At 48.4% G+C, this 14,398-nt stretch overlaps 6 protein-coding genes across 6 annotated transcripts; 1 reads left to right on the top strand and 5 right to left on the bottom strand.

Moving 5' to 3' along the window:
* Nucleotides 1-493: 493 nt before the first annotated feature.
* BJ212DRAFT_1322234 (ADP/ATP carrier receptor) lies at nucleotides 494-3,369 on the bottom strand. The gene is made up of 11 exons (XM_041334456.1): nucleotides 3,009-3,369; nucleotides 2,920-2,963; nucleotides 2,718-2,865; nucleotides 2,409-2,665; nucleotides 2,295-2,358; nucleotides 2,062-2,242; nucleotides 1,814-2,013; nucleotides 1,569-1,764; nucleotides 1,442-1,522; nucleotides 1,134-1,389; nucleotides 494-1,080 (listed from the first exon to the last, which is right to left on the bottom strand). Exons 1-11 carry the CDS (start codon nucleotides 3,271-3,273, stop codon nucleotides 994-996), a joined length of 1,779 nt encoding a protein of 592 aa, XP_041198476.1. The 5' UTR covers nucleotides 3,274-3,369; the 3' UTR covers nucleotides 494-993.
* A 43-nt stretch (nucleotides 3,370-3,412) lies between these two features.
* On the top strand, nucleotides 3,413-5,386 carry BJ212DRAFT_1322229 (MoaB/Mog domain-containing protein). Its single transcript, XM_041334455.1, has 7 exons — nucleotides 3,413-4,050; nucleotides 4,106-4,186; nucleotides 4,246-4,284; nucleotides 4,336-4,412; nucleotides 4,469-4,668; nucleotides 4,720-4,859; nucleotides 4,920-5,386. The coding sequence occupies exons 1-7, from the start codon at nucleotides 3,881-3,883 to the stop codon at nucleotides 5,149-5,151; spliced, it is 939 nt and encodes a 312-aa protein (XP_041198475.1). The 5' UTR covers nucleotides 3,413-3,880; the 3' UTR covers nucleotides 5,152-5,386.
* On the bottom strand, nucleotides 4,914-5,895 carry BJ212DRAFT_1524161 (uncharacterized protein; the record flags this gene model as incomplete). The annotated part of the gene is made up of 3 exons (XM_041341720.1): nucleotides 4,914-5,415; nucleotides 5,479-5,604; nucleotides 5,660-5,895. Coding segments are annotated over 3 exons (378 nt in total), but the record flags the coding sequence as incomplete, so codon positions are not given.
* A 2,289-nt stretch (nucleotides 5,896-8,184) lies between these two features.
* BJ212DRAFT_1322220 (uncharacterized protein) lies at nucleotides 8,185-8,473 on the bottom strand. Its single transcript, XM_041334454.1, has one exon. The coding sequence runs from the start codon at nucleotides 8,467-8,469 to the stop codon at nucleotides 8,269-8,271; it is 201 nt and encodes a 66-aa protein (XP_041198473.1). The 5' UTR covers nucleotides 8,470-8,473; the 3' UTR covers nucleotides 8,185-8,268.
* Nucleotides 8,474-10,803: 2,330 nt separating this feature from the next.
* BJ212DRAFT_1260290 (competence/damage-inducible CinA family protein) lies at nucleotides 10,804-11,509 on the bottom strand (the record flags this gene model as incomplete). The annotated part of the gene is made up of 3 exons (XM_041330101.1): nucleotides 10,804-11,014; nucleotides 11,074-11,199; nucleotides 11,259-11,509. The coding sequence occupies 3 exons, from the start codon at nucleotides 11,507-11,509 to the stop codon at nucleotides 10,804-10,806; spliced, it is 588 nt and encodes a 195-aa protein (XP_041198472.1).
* Nucleotides 11,510-11,754: 245 nt separating this feature from the next.
* Nucleotides 11,755-14,312, bottom strand: BJ212DRAFT_1423926 (uncharacterized protein). The gene is made up of 3 exons (XM_041337644.1): nucleotides 13,977-14,312; nucleotides 12,676-13,925; nucleotides 11,755-12,625 (listed from the first exon to the last, which is right to left on the bottom strand). Exons 1-3 carry the CDS (start codon nucleotides 14,240-14,242, stop codon nucleotides 12,036-12,038), a joined length of 2,106 nt encoding a protein of 701 aa, XP_041198471.1. The 5' UTR covers nucleotides 14,243-14,312; the 3' UTR covers nucleotides 11,755-12,035.
* Between the last annotated feature and the right edge of the window lie 86 nt (nucleotides 14,313-14,398).

Genomic DNA, 14,398 nt, shown 5'->3' with positions numbered 1-14,398 from the left:
TCACCTTGGCGTTTCACTCGTTACCTCGCCCTCGAACATTTTACACTCTTTTGGATTGATGCTGGTGAGTTTAATGTTTGTGTTGGAGTCTGTCGTGCTTTACACTCACCGAGATCTCTGGTGGCAGGTGTACCGTTTCTCCATCTTGGTGCTTCTTTCTTATCGTCCTCTCTTCACCTCTTCTAGTTTGCCATTTAGCATTCTTGCTGGGTCGTACATCGCCTTGGCGTTTCGCCCGTTAGCTCGGCCTCGAACATTGGATTGGCGACTGGCATGAGAGGTTTCAAACCGGAGCTGACATTCATAGTCATAGGTAAATAGTGAACCTGCAAGGATTGCAGGCCTGCTAAAGTATGGCACTTGATTAAGACTTTGATGTACTATATAATTAAAGAGAAGTTTGTATGCAAGCAAAATAAATTGAAGTTTGAGAGTGCTACTGAGAGGAGGATTGAACACTTGAGATGTCTGGCTGTGTTGCAAGAAGTTCACACCATTTCTTTGCAATGTATTAAGACCGTGCTCAAGGAGGACTGGATCCAAGGGGCTTGGCTTCAGGTCACTGATAAGGTGGACGCTAAGCCCCGTCTAAGTGTAGCTATGAGACAATGGTTCGGGTTGGTAATCGAATGGCGTATTCAGTGCTCCGTAGTTTGTCGAGGCATATCTCCCGGAAGCGGTGTCTCATGTATCCATGAATTACTTGTAGTGCCTGTTATGTACAAGCTCATCGCCCAGATGTTTTGTTAAATCGCGCCAAATTTTCAAATCAGTAGAAGAAACGAGTGGAGTGAGCGTGGTATTGGAAATGCGTCAGAAAATACGGAGAAAGATGATGTGTTAAGCATTAAAAACCGATAACTTGAGCAGTCTAAGTAGTCCTTCGATGTCCAAGATGAACTCCGCCGACCCCTTTCTCCCGCGTGTCCGATTTCTGTAAAAAAATATGGACAGCGGCAAACGGGGAGAGGAGGTAAAAGTAAACATCCACTTTCACATCGCCATCGACCTTGCAATCTGTGCCAATTGCTCTGCCATGGCGGGGTAATTGCGTGTGAACTCCAACTGTGCCGTGCTTGCCTGTGAACCACCTCGTTAGATCAGAATTAGCCAATGCCCTCGCATCGACTCACATATTGGTACGTAAGGGCATTGATCAGCTCAGGTTCACTGCGCGCCAATTCCGCTTGCCTCTTGAACATCTCAACAGCGCGGTCAATCTTGCTCTGCTGCAGCAACAGTTGGGCAAGCGTGGCAACTGCAGGCTCGCACTCAGGATCAATTCGCAAGGCTTCATCACAACACTGTTCTGCAGCAGTGATGTCTTGTTTCCATTGGTAGATAGCAAGGCCCTTGTTAACAAGAGGGAGAACGTTCATCGGGGGAGGTCTGGTTGAGTGGAAGTGAGTCGATGTATTGAAGAAAAAGAGAAAATTCATACTTAGCACGCTCGAGTTCCACAGCGCGATCAAACTTGTCAACGGCCTCCATGAAACGCTGTTGATCCAACAACAGCTCGCCACTGCCGAGTTATTAGATTAAAGCTACCATCGAGTGCAGCTACTCACTAGTAGTTCTGAGGCTCACTCCGTTGAGGGAAATTGGTCATCGTCCGCCGGAAAGTCGCCATGCTCCGCGCAAGTTCACCCATCTTGTACAGGGCGACGGCAAGCTGGATATGCGAGAATACAAATGTGTCATCGAGCTCGCTGGACTTGGCGTAGTTGTCTGCGGCCTCCTTGAATTCGTGGGTAATGAAAAGAACTGCAAATCCATGAGCGACGGTCGGCCATACAGGAAACAAATTGCTCACCTTGTCCACGGTGGTAATAAATGTCAGGGTCCTGGGGGTTGTGCTTGATCGCTTCCTCAAAGCACTCAAAGGCCTTCGCACCCTCGCCTCGTTCCATGTGCACGCTCGCAATCTTCACCCAGCTTTGTGTCGAGGAGGGAAGGATCTTGACAGATTCATACAGGTCATCCTTAGCGCCAGACACGTCACCCATAAGGAACCTATACAGAACTTAGTCGGCAATTTCAGGGGAGTAAGGAATGACTAACTTGAAAGTGCCGCGAAGGTTGAGAGCTTCAGCTTTGCCTATTTCCCATGAAATACCCTGCTCCATTGCCTCGTTGACGAGCGAGACCGCGTGCGCATAGTCGGCAGCTTCTAAAGCTTGTAATGCGAGTATAAGAGTGTTATCGCCAGTTGATGGGTTCTCCGGGAGTATGGGTAGGGGACCTGTACAAGATTAGCTTTTGGAGATGAAAATGACGAAAGTGAATCCACATACGGACACGGAATGCTCCAAAGTAAGCTGAAACAAACGTGAATGAGGGAAGTCGAGGTTCGCGTGTCTAAGGCCCATGAGTAATGTGACAGTGGTTCCCTCATTTGTCATACTCACCGTAAGGATAATGGCAGCTTTCGCTGTCGCAATCTTCTTCAGGACGCGTTCCACAGCCTGTGCAGCCAACTCATTTTGGAATTTATCCAAGATAGTGGCAGCAGTGAAATCCCGTAGAGCTTCCTCATCTCTAGACAAGGCTTCAAGTGCGTTGCCACGCCTGTTCAGCGCTTTTACATAGCTGTCATCAGCACGTAGTGCCTCATCACAGTCCTGGACCGCCAACTCATACTTAGGGGGTGTCATGTTCATGTAACCTGATAAACAAGTTAGACATGCATGATGATGATATTGACGGGAAGAACGCACATGCCGCACGGTTGCTGTAGTACACGGGCTCTGATTTTGTTGCCACCTGAATTGCCCGTGTATACATGTCTACTGCCTGCTGGAACTTTCGGTTCTGGTAGAGCGTGTTACCCCGGGTCTTGAGCGTGCCTGCCAGTTTTGTGCGCTCCTGTGGGACTCTTATGTTGAAGTGAATGAATAACTCCGTCTCGAAGGTACTGACCTCCGCTGACATCCCGGCGATCTCTTCCGCTGATAGCACATCCTCTATTTGGTAGTGAGCGGGAGCCTCCAAATTGCAGTGATACTGACCCTCGTCGGCAACCTTAGGCTTTATCTCTTCAAGTATGGGCCCATCTGCATCATTGACAGTCTTCCTCTTCTTCGAAGACTTCTTTTTGTCTCTCGTCTTGCCCTTCTCCGAGTCACTGCCTGGACCGCGTGAGGTTGAAGCATAGTAGGCGACACCTCCAACAGCGAGCGCGGTAGCAGCTGCTCCTATAACGACTGCCTTTTTATTGTCGGCCACGAAGTTTTGTATTCTCTCGAAGTAGGAGGTTGACGAGGTAGTGGCCATGGTGGAGGAATGAACAGACGGCAGTGACGCGCAAGACCGTACGTTCGGCTTGAATGGCTGCCACCAAAATTTCCAAAATATCGTGCGAACTTTACGTCATGTGTATTGCAGTTTGGGTGCGGCGTCTGGCAACCGGCAACCCCCATCTGCCATGATCATAGAAAGAAAATATGAAGGGGATCCTCTGCACAGTTGAGCCGATTCTTGCGTATCCAGCGACAGTGGAATTTGCATGGATGGATGTCAGTTACACCTTTATGAATGTCGTGCTTCGCTTTTGCGAGCTTCAAACTTCGTACAGATCCAAGTCCAATCAGGTGTGTTGTAATTGCAACTCAATATTGGTCTTCCTTCTACCTATAGGAGACTTACAACTCACAAAACAAAGTTCGCCCAGCGGATCGGCACTCCGACCTCTATCTTGAGCGTCTCCTACTTAAAATTAGCAGGGAGCAATCTGATTATCGTCCAGCCATTTCTCACTGAATCTCACATGTGACTTCCAACCTTACTGCGCTCAACTCTCACCCTGAGTCATTCTTCGACATTGTTTAACTGTCGTCGGTCATTAGTCGATTCTTTGACACTTTATTTATCGGCGCGGGCCATGTCTTCATCACTACCAGTGCCACCCCCATCAGTTATGGGAGCTTCTCAAGCTGAACATAATTCACCAAAGCCTCCAGCTCCGGTCCTGAATTTCCCCAATTCCCCAATTCCGAAGAATCCACTTGGAGAGGGACGGTACATCAAGACTGCTGCTGCTCTCATCATTGGGTATGTCCCATTTTCTGTGGAAAAGCACACAATTAAAATCATGGCGACACTGTAGAGATGAAATATTGAATGGAAACACGTTGGACCGTAACTCGAACTACTTTGCGCGCTTCTGTTTTGAGAATGGTATTGAGCTGTGAGGTTTTCTTTAGCATTTTTTTTATATCCCTGCTTATTCTTTGTGCGACAATGCAGCCAGAGAATCGAGGTAATTGCAGACGACGAGCTCGAGATGTAAGTAAGTTCGTCCTTGTTGTCATTAGAAAAGATAACATGGGTTTCTAGTCTTGAGGCTAGCCGAAGGATGGTTCAGAAATATGATTTCGTCATCACCTCTGGTGGTATAGGGCCCACTCACGATGGTATAGTACACCAACCCCTGTTGTGACAGTTGGAGGTCTAATGCCTCCATTTCGAGATATCACATACGCCTCGCTCGCAAAGTCTTTCGGACAAGAGCTCAAATACCATGATGAAACCATCGCGCGTATGGAAGAAGCCAGCCGACACCGCACATGGTTCACGCAGCAGAGCGAGGAGCAACGCACCGCTCGTAAACGTATGGCATTGTTTCCGGAAGCTGGCGAGGTTCTTTTTGTCGCTAGCGACATCTGGGTTGTGCGCATTCTCTCCCCTTCGCGTGGTATTGTGCACTAAGAACATTTTCAGCCTGTTGTTCGACTGGAAGGCAAGCTATGCATATTTCCAGGAATCCCATCACTTTTCCAGAAGCTGCTAGACAACTTGAAGCCTTTCTTGCCTCTACCCACGGAAGATGCACGTCCCTTCCGGCTTCAAGTCTTTACTCCGTAAGTCATTGACATTATTTCTGCTCCGCTAGTGGATCAAGCTCCTGATGATGCTTGAAGACTTCCGGAATCGTCCATTGCGCCATTCCTTACAGCTCTACAGAAGCGCGTTAAGCCTGAGAATATCCGGATAGGCTCTTACCCGCTCCTTCAGCCAGGGGCACACGTTGCACTAATTGGATTAGACCGTGAACGTGTGAAAGAACTCGGGTTGGAGGTGGAGAAAGAGTTGCAAGGACGTATACTGAGTGCAGAGGAGACTGAGGCAATGATCAAGATAAAGAGGCAGTGATGTAAGCACTATTGTATGACATTGTGTGCTCAGGGGATATACGATCACCTTAGTGATATGAAAGGCTCAAGTTTGGCAGGTTCCGAACCCTTTGGCCGAGGCCGCTGCTCCAGTTTAACGTCACCCGCAAGAACGTCCCTGAACAGCACCAAGGTTGCCTTCGTAAAAGCCATCATGTTCTTCTCTCTATCTGCGACACCTGTGCTTACCACATGAGTCACAAAACCTTCACGAGAAACGACGGCAATCTATGTTTGTCCTACTCTATAAGTCATAGGAGTTGACGTCGAGTTATCAGCGAGTACGGGAATGTGTAGTGCAGCTCACATATGGACAATCGGCAGTCCCAAGACGGTAGGACCTGCAGCACCCCACTCCCCGATACAGTATGCCACATCCATCCGCTCCCTGACATTCGTTGCGAGCTCTGTGACGAGTTCCGGTGTGGGTCCACTGGGCAAAACTATTAGCAGCCCATGACAATGATAAGCCAGCGCGATAAACATACTGGTAGCTCACCACGTTCTCGTCAGTCCAGCCCCCCCAAACCCTCCATGACTTTGTAGTGTACGCTGTCGCTCCTCCGACAAAGCACTTACTTCCTCCAGACACGGAGTACGGTAGGGAAGCCGACACGAGACCAGCTGTTGTAGTTTCTGCACCGCAAGCACTGATGAAGTTGACCTTGAAAGTTTGGAAATCTCGTTTAAAAGAGGCTTGAAAGAGGCTGGAGGGAAAGAATAATTGATATTCTACCCCGAAGCGAGGTACGAGTGTAGGGTTAGAATTAGGACTTTGCGGCAGCGGCAGTTCAGCACGTGGCCTCTCTTGTCTCCACACCACGCAGTGCTCGCGCCACGCTCCAGCAGGCTCAAACCTGCCTGCTGCCTTCTGCTTTTCTTTTCCCCACCCACTACTCCCTTATCCTTGCAGCTTACATTGCTACTGGTACCTAAAGGCAGTCAGCTTCGACTACATACTAGTACCACACCCTCTTCCAGGGGCCCGGGTGGCTGGTACCTAGACCTGCTGGGTTTGAGGCTGCGAGGATGCCCACCCGCCCTTGCAGCTCACCTCGGCTCTCTCTCGCACAGGTTGGGGCCGCCATCAGGGCTTCCACCCGAAAAACTATCTGCTTCAATAAAGCAAATATTTCCTTTCGTTCTCGTTGCCACTACTAAGGCCGCTCCACGATAGCAAACGCAAAGTTCCTCTGCAGGTTCCATCGCTGTGACGGGTAAAGATTCTCAGCTGACGCCCTCGATCATCGATCAATCCTTGCAGTTTATGTATTCAGAGTTAACAGTGTGAAGCTGACACTATATATAGCATAGATAATAATGCATACACATACCACCCGTCCCAATCTCACGGCAAGATCACAAGTGGTATAGATAGCTAATCACTGCACTGCAGAGACACTTATCAAATTTAACGCGGCAATGCCGCGATATCCATTTCTGCACAGAACGATGTGGCTCAGCCTGCCACATTCAATCCTTCCACCTTCAGTTTTTAAGTCATCCTCGGTCATATTGAAAGACCCAACGACCGAGGGGGGTGTCCAACGATGATGCTTCAGTGAGGGTGGGGAGATTACATCATTTTCCTGACTGTCAGACTCGCTGTCCTTAGCTTACGTGCATCTGGCCTCCAGCCCTATTAACGTCAATTTTCGCTTGGTAGTGAATCCCGACAGGTTTGGTCACTGGTCTGTCGAGAATCTATGTTTGCACATATACATCTCGGGGATATGTCTTGTGTTTCTGAGACGAGGCGTGAAGGTGAATTCCTTTTCATGGACAGACTATCACACAAAAAGGAGGTTTCGGTGCAACGACTGCTAGTTTAGGTGGACCTCCGAGGATTTATGCACCGCAAAAATGTTGTCAGCAGGTTTCGAACCAGCTCCAAGAGAGACAGATTTTGATTCTGTTGTGGTGACCGCTTGGCGAAGACCAGTTAGATGGATTTCCGATAATCCCTGTCCATGAGTGAATGTCATGAGGTGTGTTCTGATAGAAAACAAATCTTGTCGTTCTGCAGATTTCGAAACTGCGCGATCCAAGAGAAACAGATTTTGATGCCGTTGTGATAATGCTTTGGCTAAGCCCTAGGTAAGGTGAGCAACCGAGGAAACCATCTATCAGTGAATGTCAAGTGTGTTCCGATACAAAAAAATCTTGTCGTCGGCATGTTTCGACCCTGCGCGGTCCAAGAGGAGCAAATTTTGACTTTGATAACTACTTGGATAAGACCACTGAAGATGGACCTCCGAGGAACTGTCCATGAATACATCTTCAAGGCGTGTTCCGAAAGGGAAAAAAAACTTGTCACGAACAGGTTCGACAGATTTCGATTCTATTGTGGTAACCACCTGGCTAAACCAGTTAAGATGGACCTCCGAGGAAACCATCCACTGGCATGAGTGAATCTTCAAGACGTGTTCCGATAGAAAAAAAACGGAGCACTGAATACGCCATTCGATTACCAACCCGAACCATTGTCTCATAGCTACACTTAGACGGGGCTTAGCGTCCGCCTTATCGGTGACCTGAAGCTCGACATGTAAATGCGAAGCGTGAGTTATTCTCTCTCACGTGACGAGCGCGTACACGAGTGAAATCAACGCTCTCGGAAAGAGAACAAGCGAACGTCTCATCAATGGTTTGGATCCTGCACGTACACCAGTGATGTACAACAATATGATGCAGGTTTCTGTCCGATCGTATTGTCCAAGGATGGCGGTCGAAGAAAGCAATATGCGATGGTGGAGCTGCCGACGACCTTCGCCCTGACATATTCGAAGATACGATGAATTAAAAGAATTCTTCGACGCGAACCTGCGTTACTTACGTTATTCAGAAAGTCACCCGCTTGCGCAAACGTTCCGGTCATCGCTCGGCACTTGCAACATCTGTCGTGTTGGTTTGCAAGCCTACGCCTTGCGAGTCACAGAATCAACACCAGCGAACATTTATCTCGTTGGTCTTGAACTTTACGTTACTTCGACCGATGATAGAAGTGCCGTCTTTGACACCTCCGCCTTGCAAGTCAAACACCTGATTAGTCTTGAAATTGACGTTACAGGTCTTGTAAATGCCGGAAACTGAAATATCAGATTGCTAGACGTGATGAGACGAGCTGAGAGTCTGTGACTTGAAGTAAGTGCGATTGAGAACTGGTTTGATGAAGGTGAGCGTCGAGCTTTATACGGTTTGTAGCAGGGGACAGTTTCCTCGAAAGGTCGGTGTGTAATGTCACGATGTCCAAGCTTCTAGGATGCGTTTGGGTATTTGGGCGCAAATCTAGCGCCATCCAGAAATTCTGGAACGAGCATACCTGACGAGCAGAAAATCTTTGACTGTGACAGGTCATAATATGTCCCTCCGAGAAGGGGGCAAAGGAACTGACTTCTTTTGTTGCGCGGCGAGCCAACAGGGACCTGCGGTTGGAGATTCCAAAGCGGTGAAAATAAAAGAAGTAGGTAGTCCCCATGGAGTCTGAGGAGTCTGAACACAGATTGTACTCAGGATCTCTACACCGCAAAATGTTGTCAGTAGTTTACGAACTCACTCCAAGAGAAACAGATTTTGACTCTGTTGTGGCAACCACTTGGCTAAGATAAGTTAGATAAACCTCCGAGGAAACCATCCGAATGACGTGTTCAAATAGAAGATACACCTGTCATTCGGCAGGTTTCGGACCTGCGCAGACACAGAGAAACAGATTTTGATTCCGTTGTGATAACCACTTGGCTAAGACCAATTAACATGAGCATCCAAGGAAACCATCCATGAATGAATGTCAATGTTTGTTCCGATAGAAAAAGAACCTTTCGTTCGGCAGGTTTCTAACCTCCACAGGCAAAGATAAACAGGTTTTGATTCTGTTGTAGTAACCACTTAGCTAAGACCAGTTCAGATGAGCATCCAAGGAAATTATCCATGAGTGAACATCAAGGAATGTTGTTCGGATAGGAAAAAACCTTTCGTTCGGCAGGTTTCTAACCTGCGCGGGCCAAGAGAAACAGATTTTGATTCTGCAGTGGTAACCACTTGGCTAAGACTAGTGAGGATGAGCATCCGATGAAACCATCCATGAGTGAATGTCAAGGTATGTTCGGATAGAAAAAACCTTGTCGTCGGCAGGTTTCGACCCTGCACGGCCCAAGAGAAACAGATTTTGACTCCATAAACCACTTGGCTAAGACCACTTAAGATACAACTCCGAGGAACTGTCCATGAGTGTATCTTCAAGGCGTGTTCGGAAGAAGAAAAAATCCTGTGGTCGGTAGGTTTCGAACCCGCACTGACACATTTCAAGAGACAGATTTAGATTCTGTTGTGGTAACCGCTTGCACCAGGATGGAGTTGAGATAAAGCTAGGAGGAAACCATCCATAAGCGAACTTTCAGGGCGTATTCTGATTAAAAACCAACTGTCGCTCAGCCAGTTTCTAACCTGCGCGGTCCAAGAGAAACAGATTTCAACTCTGTAGTGGTAACCACTTGTCTAAGACCAGTTAACATGCACCTTCAACGAAACCATCCATGGTTGAATGTCAAGGTATACTCAACAACAAAAAACCTTGTCGTCATCAGGTTTCGAACCTGTGCAGGACAAGATAAACAGATTTCAATTCTGTTGCGGTGACCGCTTGCCTAAAGCCAGTTGAGACGAACCTGTAAGGAAACCCTGAGCGAATCATCAAGGCTTGTTCTGATTAAAAAAAACCTGTTGTCGGCAAGTTTCAAACCTGCGCAGGTGATGAGAACCAGATTTTGATTCTGGTGTAGTAACCACTTGTCTAAGACCACTTAAGATGCACCTCTGACGAAGCCATCCATAAGTAACTGCCAAGACGTGTTCCGATAGAAAAACCTCGTTGTCAGAAGCTTTCGAACCTGCACAGTCCAAGAGAAACAGATTTTGATTCTGTTGTGATGACCGCATGTCTAAAACCAGTTAAGATGAACCTTAAACGAAACCACTCAAGAGTGAATGTCAAGGTGTTCCAATCGAAAAAACCTTGTCATCAGCAGGTTTTGAACATGCACATTCCAAGAGAAACAGATTTCAATTCTGTTGTGGTAATCACTTGCCTAAGACCACTTGAGATGAACCTCCAAGGAAACCATCCATGAGCACATCTTTATCCTGATGATGATGGCTGGGACGACATCTCTTCAAGGCTGCTCGACATATGTTTCAATCGCAATGTGCACTGCACATTGAAATTCAGAACTGAAATGATAGAAACAAATCAGATGCCGAGCGCTGAACTCAGTGTGCATGTAGTTATTTACATGAGGTAACGGCAAGGGATGTATTCACGACGGCTAGTACCGATCTATTGGGTAGCCTTCAAGTTGGGCCCGTGACCGTCACGAAAGATCGAGGCTGATGAGCTCTGCGCACTGATCAACTCATTTGACGTCGGAGTTTGAGATGAACAAGAGTCGGTTAGATCGGTTTGGAGTGTAGGTAGATCATGATCACATCACGTGTCAACGACATATGAAGCATAGGTAGGTAATACGGTATGCATGCAATGTGTATGCGATGGTAAACAGCCGCGATAAAAGTAGCCAAGACAGTGGGTGACGATGAGATGTGAAATGGAGAAACCTTATACTATAGCTTGAAATGCTCAAAACCTCGGGCTGGCAGCCTCCGAACCCTCCGAGTCAGGCCGACGCTGCTGCTCCAGTTTAACGTCTCCTGCGAGAACGTCTTTGAGCAACTCTAGGGTTGCCTTCGCAAAAGCCATCATGTTCTTCTCTCTATCTGCAACACCTGTATCCACGACACGAGTCGCAAAACCGTCACGAGACACGACGGCAATACATGTTTGCCCCGCTCTGCAAGTCGCAAGGGTTAATGTCGAGTCATCAGCAACATCAAGAATAGTGAGCCCCACATATGAACAAACGGCGGTCCCGGGACAGTAGGACCTGTAGCACCCGACTCCCCAACGCAGTATGTGACATCCATCTGCTCCCTAACGTTCGCTGCGAGCTCTGTGACGAGTTCCGGTGTAGGTCCACTAGGCAGGACGATCTATCAGCAACCGATGACAGTGATGAGCAATCGCGATAAACACACTTGTAGTTCACCAAGTTCTCATCGGTCCAACCCGCCCAAACCCTCCGTGACTTTGTGGTGTACACTGTCGCTCCTCCCACAAAGAACTTGCTGGCTCCAGACACGGAGAGCAGGGAAGCTGACACGAGACCACCTGCTGTAGTTTCTGCTACTGCAAGCGTCGACGAAGTCGACCTTAGAAGCCCGGAAATCTCAGTCAAAAGAGGCTTGAAAGAGGCTGGAGGGAAAGAATAATCCTCTGTGGGTTCCATTAGAGATAGATAGGAAGCTGTCACTTGTGTGCACATCCCCATTCGGAGTCGCAATTGTGTTTTATAATCGTTGACTTCAAAACTTCAAAAACTTGAGCGCTTGAGCCATCATCAACAACAACGCTTACAGGTTCCCCTGAGCGCTTTGTTCAAACGTTCAAAGTCGATTCAGACTTCTGCTCACGGACAGCAACGGCGCAAGTGCCAGAAGCACCACTTCATAATACCAGCACGCGGCGATAATTGCGCTGCGGAGTCAACCTTCGTAGTGAATTTCTGAAATAAACGAGGTACATCATGATAGTGTTTGAGTAGGTATGTATGCGATATCCATCAACAGTAAACAGCTGCAATAGAGTAGCTAAGAGAATGGGTAGTAATAGGATATAGATGCATGATGTGATTGAAATGTATGATGATTTATGAAGTCTTGAGGGAATAGAAATAAAACAGCCAAAAACCCAAATAACAAGAGATCCACGCGAGAAAAGAGGCGTGAAAATGCGGGGATAAGATAGGAAGCAAGTTACCGCTCGCCCCTTCTCTCGCCAACGACGACCTCCACCCATCTAAGCAGAGTATCCTGGAGCATGGTGTCCCACCCCTCGTCCTTGCGCGCAACGAGGCGAGGATCGAAGATGATCGGGGGTTCTGTGGAGGGGAACCGTACCTTTGAGGGAGAGTTTGCTGGTGTGCTATGTGAAGGCTTGAGTTGGTGATCTGTCCGGCCAGGTGCGGAGGGTACGATCATTGGCAGGAGATATCGAATTTTTAGTGCGCTAGATAGTTGACGGGCTGACGTTAAGTTACACAACCTGGAGAAGAGAACAACGTACGCAGCCCACAATCGAAGGTTATCTGTTCGTCTGAACGTCCAGCCAGTCTTACTCCTCTCTTTCTCGTCTTCCGCAGCCTCCAGTGCCACGATATCATGGATGGAATCGGGCGAAATAAAACCCCAGGGTTTACGTGACCACCGGACGCCGGTGTTGTACGCTATGCACAGAAACTGGCCGGACGAAAGTGCGAGAAGGAATGCATTTCTATCTGTCGCGGGCGGTAGCAACGAACAGAGATGTTCCGGAAGTAGAGCGTGGATGAGGGCATGCGCTCGACCTGCCGGAACTCGATTAGGTTTAGGAGAATCAAGTAATCGAAGGACCAACCTAACGGGTGTTCAGCAATAGATCCACGCATCGCCCACTCGGGCAAATCCTCTTCATCCACGCTTTCCTCCTCAGTAAGGGTTGTCATGTCCTCATTCTCTTCCATCATTGTAAGTCTCTGCATCGAATCTAGCAAACCGGATGATACTGCCCGCCTAGACGATGGAGGCGAGGACGGAGACCGAAAAGGATCTGCATCACCGGCGCTAACACGCCTGTTCTTCGCCCGGCCCTCTCTCTCTTTCTTTGCAAACCTCTCATGTTCTCGTTCCCAACCTCTTTTGCCCTCCTTGACCTCTCCGAATAGAACATCATCGACCACGTCCACATACCGCCGCACGACTTCTTCCTCCTTCGCTAAGTCGGCCAGCGTCATGTCCTGTTTGTATAGCCAGCCCCCACCCAGCACTAAACGGTCGTCCCAGTGATCTCTCTTTTCTCCTTCCTCTTCGCTCATAATCGAGTCATAGTAGTCATCCTCCCACACCGGCACGGATTCGTGTCGACCTTGTACGTGCACGAAAGAAATCGACATGTCTGGATCTATAGAAAGGTCGTGATCGTGATCATGAGACGTGTCTGAAATCGCAGCGGGTGATGCCACACGTGATGGTGATGCACCACTGTGATCAGGAACGGAACCGTGATCGCTCTGCATGTCATAAACCTCGTCAGATAGAGGTACACGTGAGCGCTCTTCGAGTTCGCGAAGAACAGCCAAAACTTCCAACGCGGATTTGCGGATAAGGGACAGGGGATCTGCCTGGGCTTTCTGGTGCGACGCGTTTCTTTTTGGGTGGGGTGGACTTGCCGCGACCTTGCTGCGGTAATGGCTGCGGAGAGTTCCAGCGGAATCGTCTGGTAATGCAATAACGTAGTTGCGCACTGAACGAATGGCGCGCGTCGTGATCTTGAGCAAGTTGAGAATATCCAGGCGATCTCGCGAAGTATCGGACGCGTGTGGGCTAAGGAGATCAAGATCGCGTTTCGGACTGTCGTTTTTACTACTTGACAAGCCCCACGCATCTGCAACAGCCATGAGGTCTTCTATGACGCCTGGAAGGAACGCTTCAGGGTCCGTTTCATATGTCTTCACAAACGGAGGGAAAGGTGGCTGCTGTATCTGCGGAATGATCGGTGATGGGGGCAACTCGAACTCCGATAGACTGCCCAATGACGCTTTAGCGGATTTGGCTGTAGAAATTCCACCGAGAGCTGGGACGAGTTGATTGCTGAACTTTTTCGATGGGCTTGACGCAGTATGAGCAGAAAGTCGATGAGAGAGAAAGAAACACACGTACTTGGGCTTGGCAACGATACCTGTCTTTGTAAAATAGTGCTGAAGATGCTCAATGCTTCCGAGTGTCATGACGCTCTGACGTTTTGCTGCGCTTCTGCTGAATGGCTTGACTGGTTTGTTCGCAGAATTCATATTAGGGTAAAAAGCGGTGGAACGACGCGCTTTCAAGTGCTTGACTTCTGCATGACTTTGAGAGTCTGTAGAAGTTGAGCCAGTATAATCCGGCGTCAGAGCTGGTGGTGTCAATGATGGAGAAGGAGAGGCCATGTCTACAAGAAACAAGACAACGAACGACTGACCGTCCAGAATCCAATAATGCGGCAAAGGCAGAGCTTCTAGCGACGACGCCCATGCTGCTATAAAAGGAAGGTGATTAAGAATGAATCACGGGGGGTTGATTTTCTGAGGGGTCGAATCGTGAAT

This window comes from Suillus subaureus (assembly GCF_016647635.1).
Source record: "Suillus subaureus strain MN1 chromosome Unknown BJ212scaffold_3, whole genome shotgun sequence".
NCBI lineage: Eukaryota > Fungi > Basidiomycota > Agaricomycetes > Boletales > Suillaceae > Suillus > Suillus subaureus.
The sequence above is the reverse complement of the archived record's forward strand: the minus strand, read 5'-3'. Positions and strand labels throughout refer to the sequence as shown.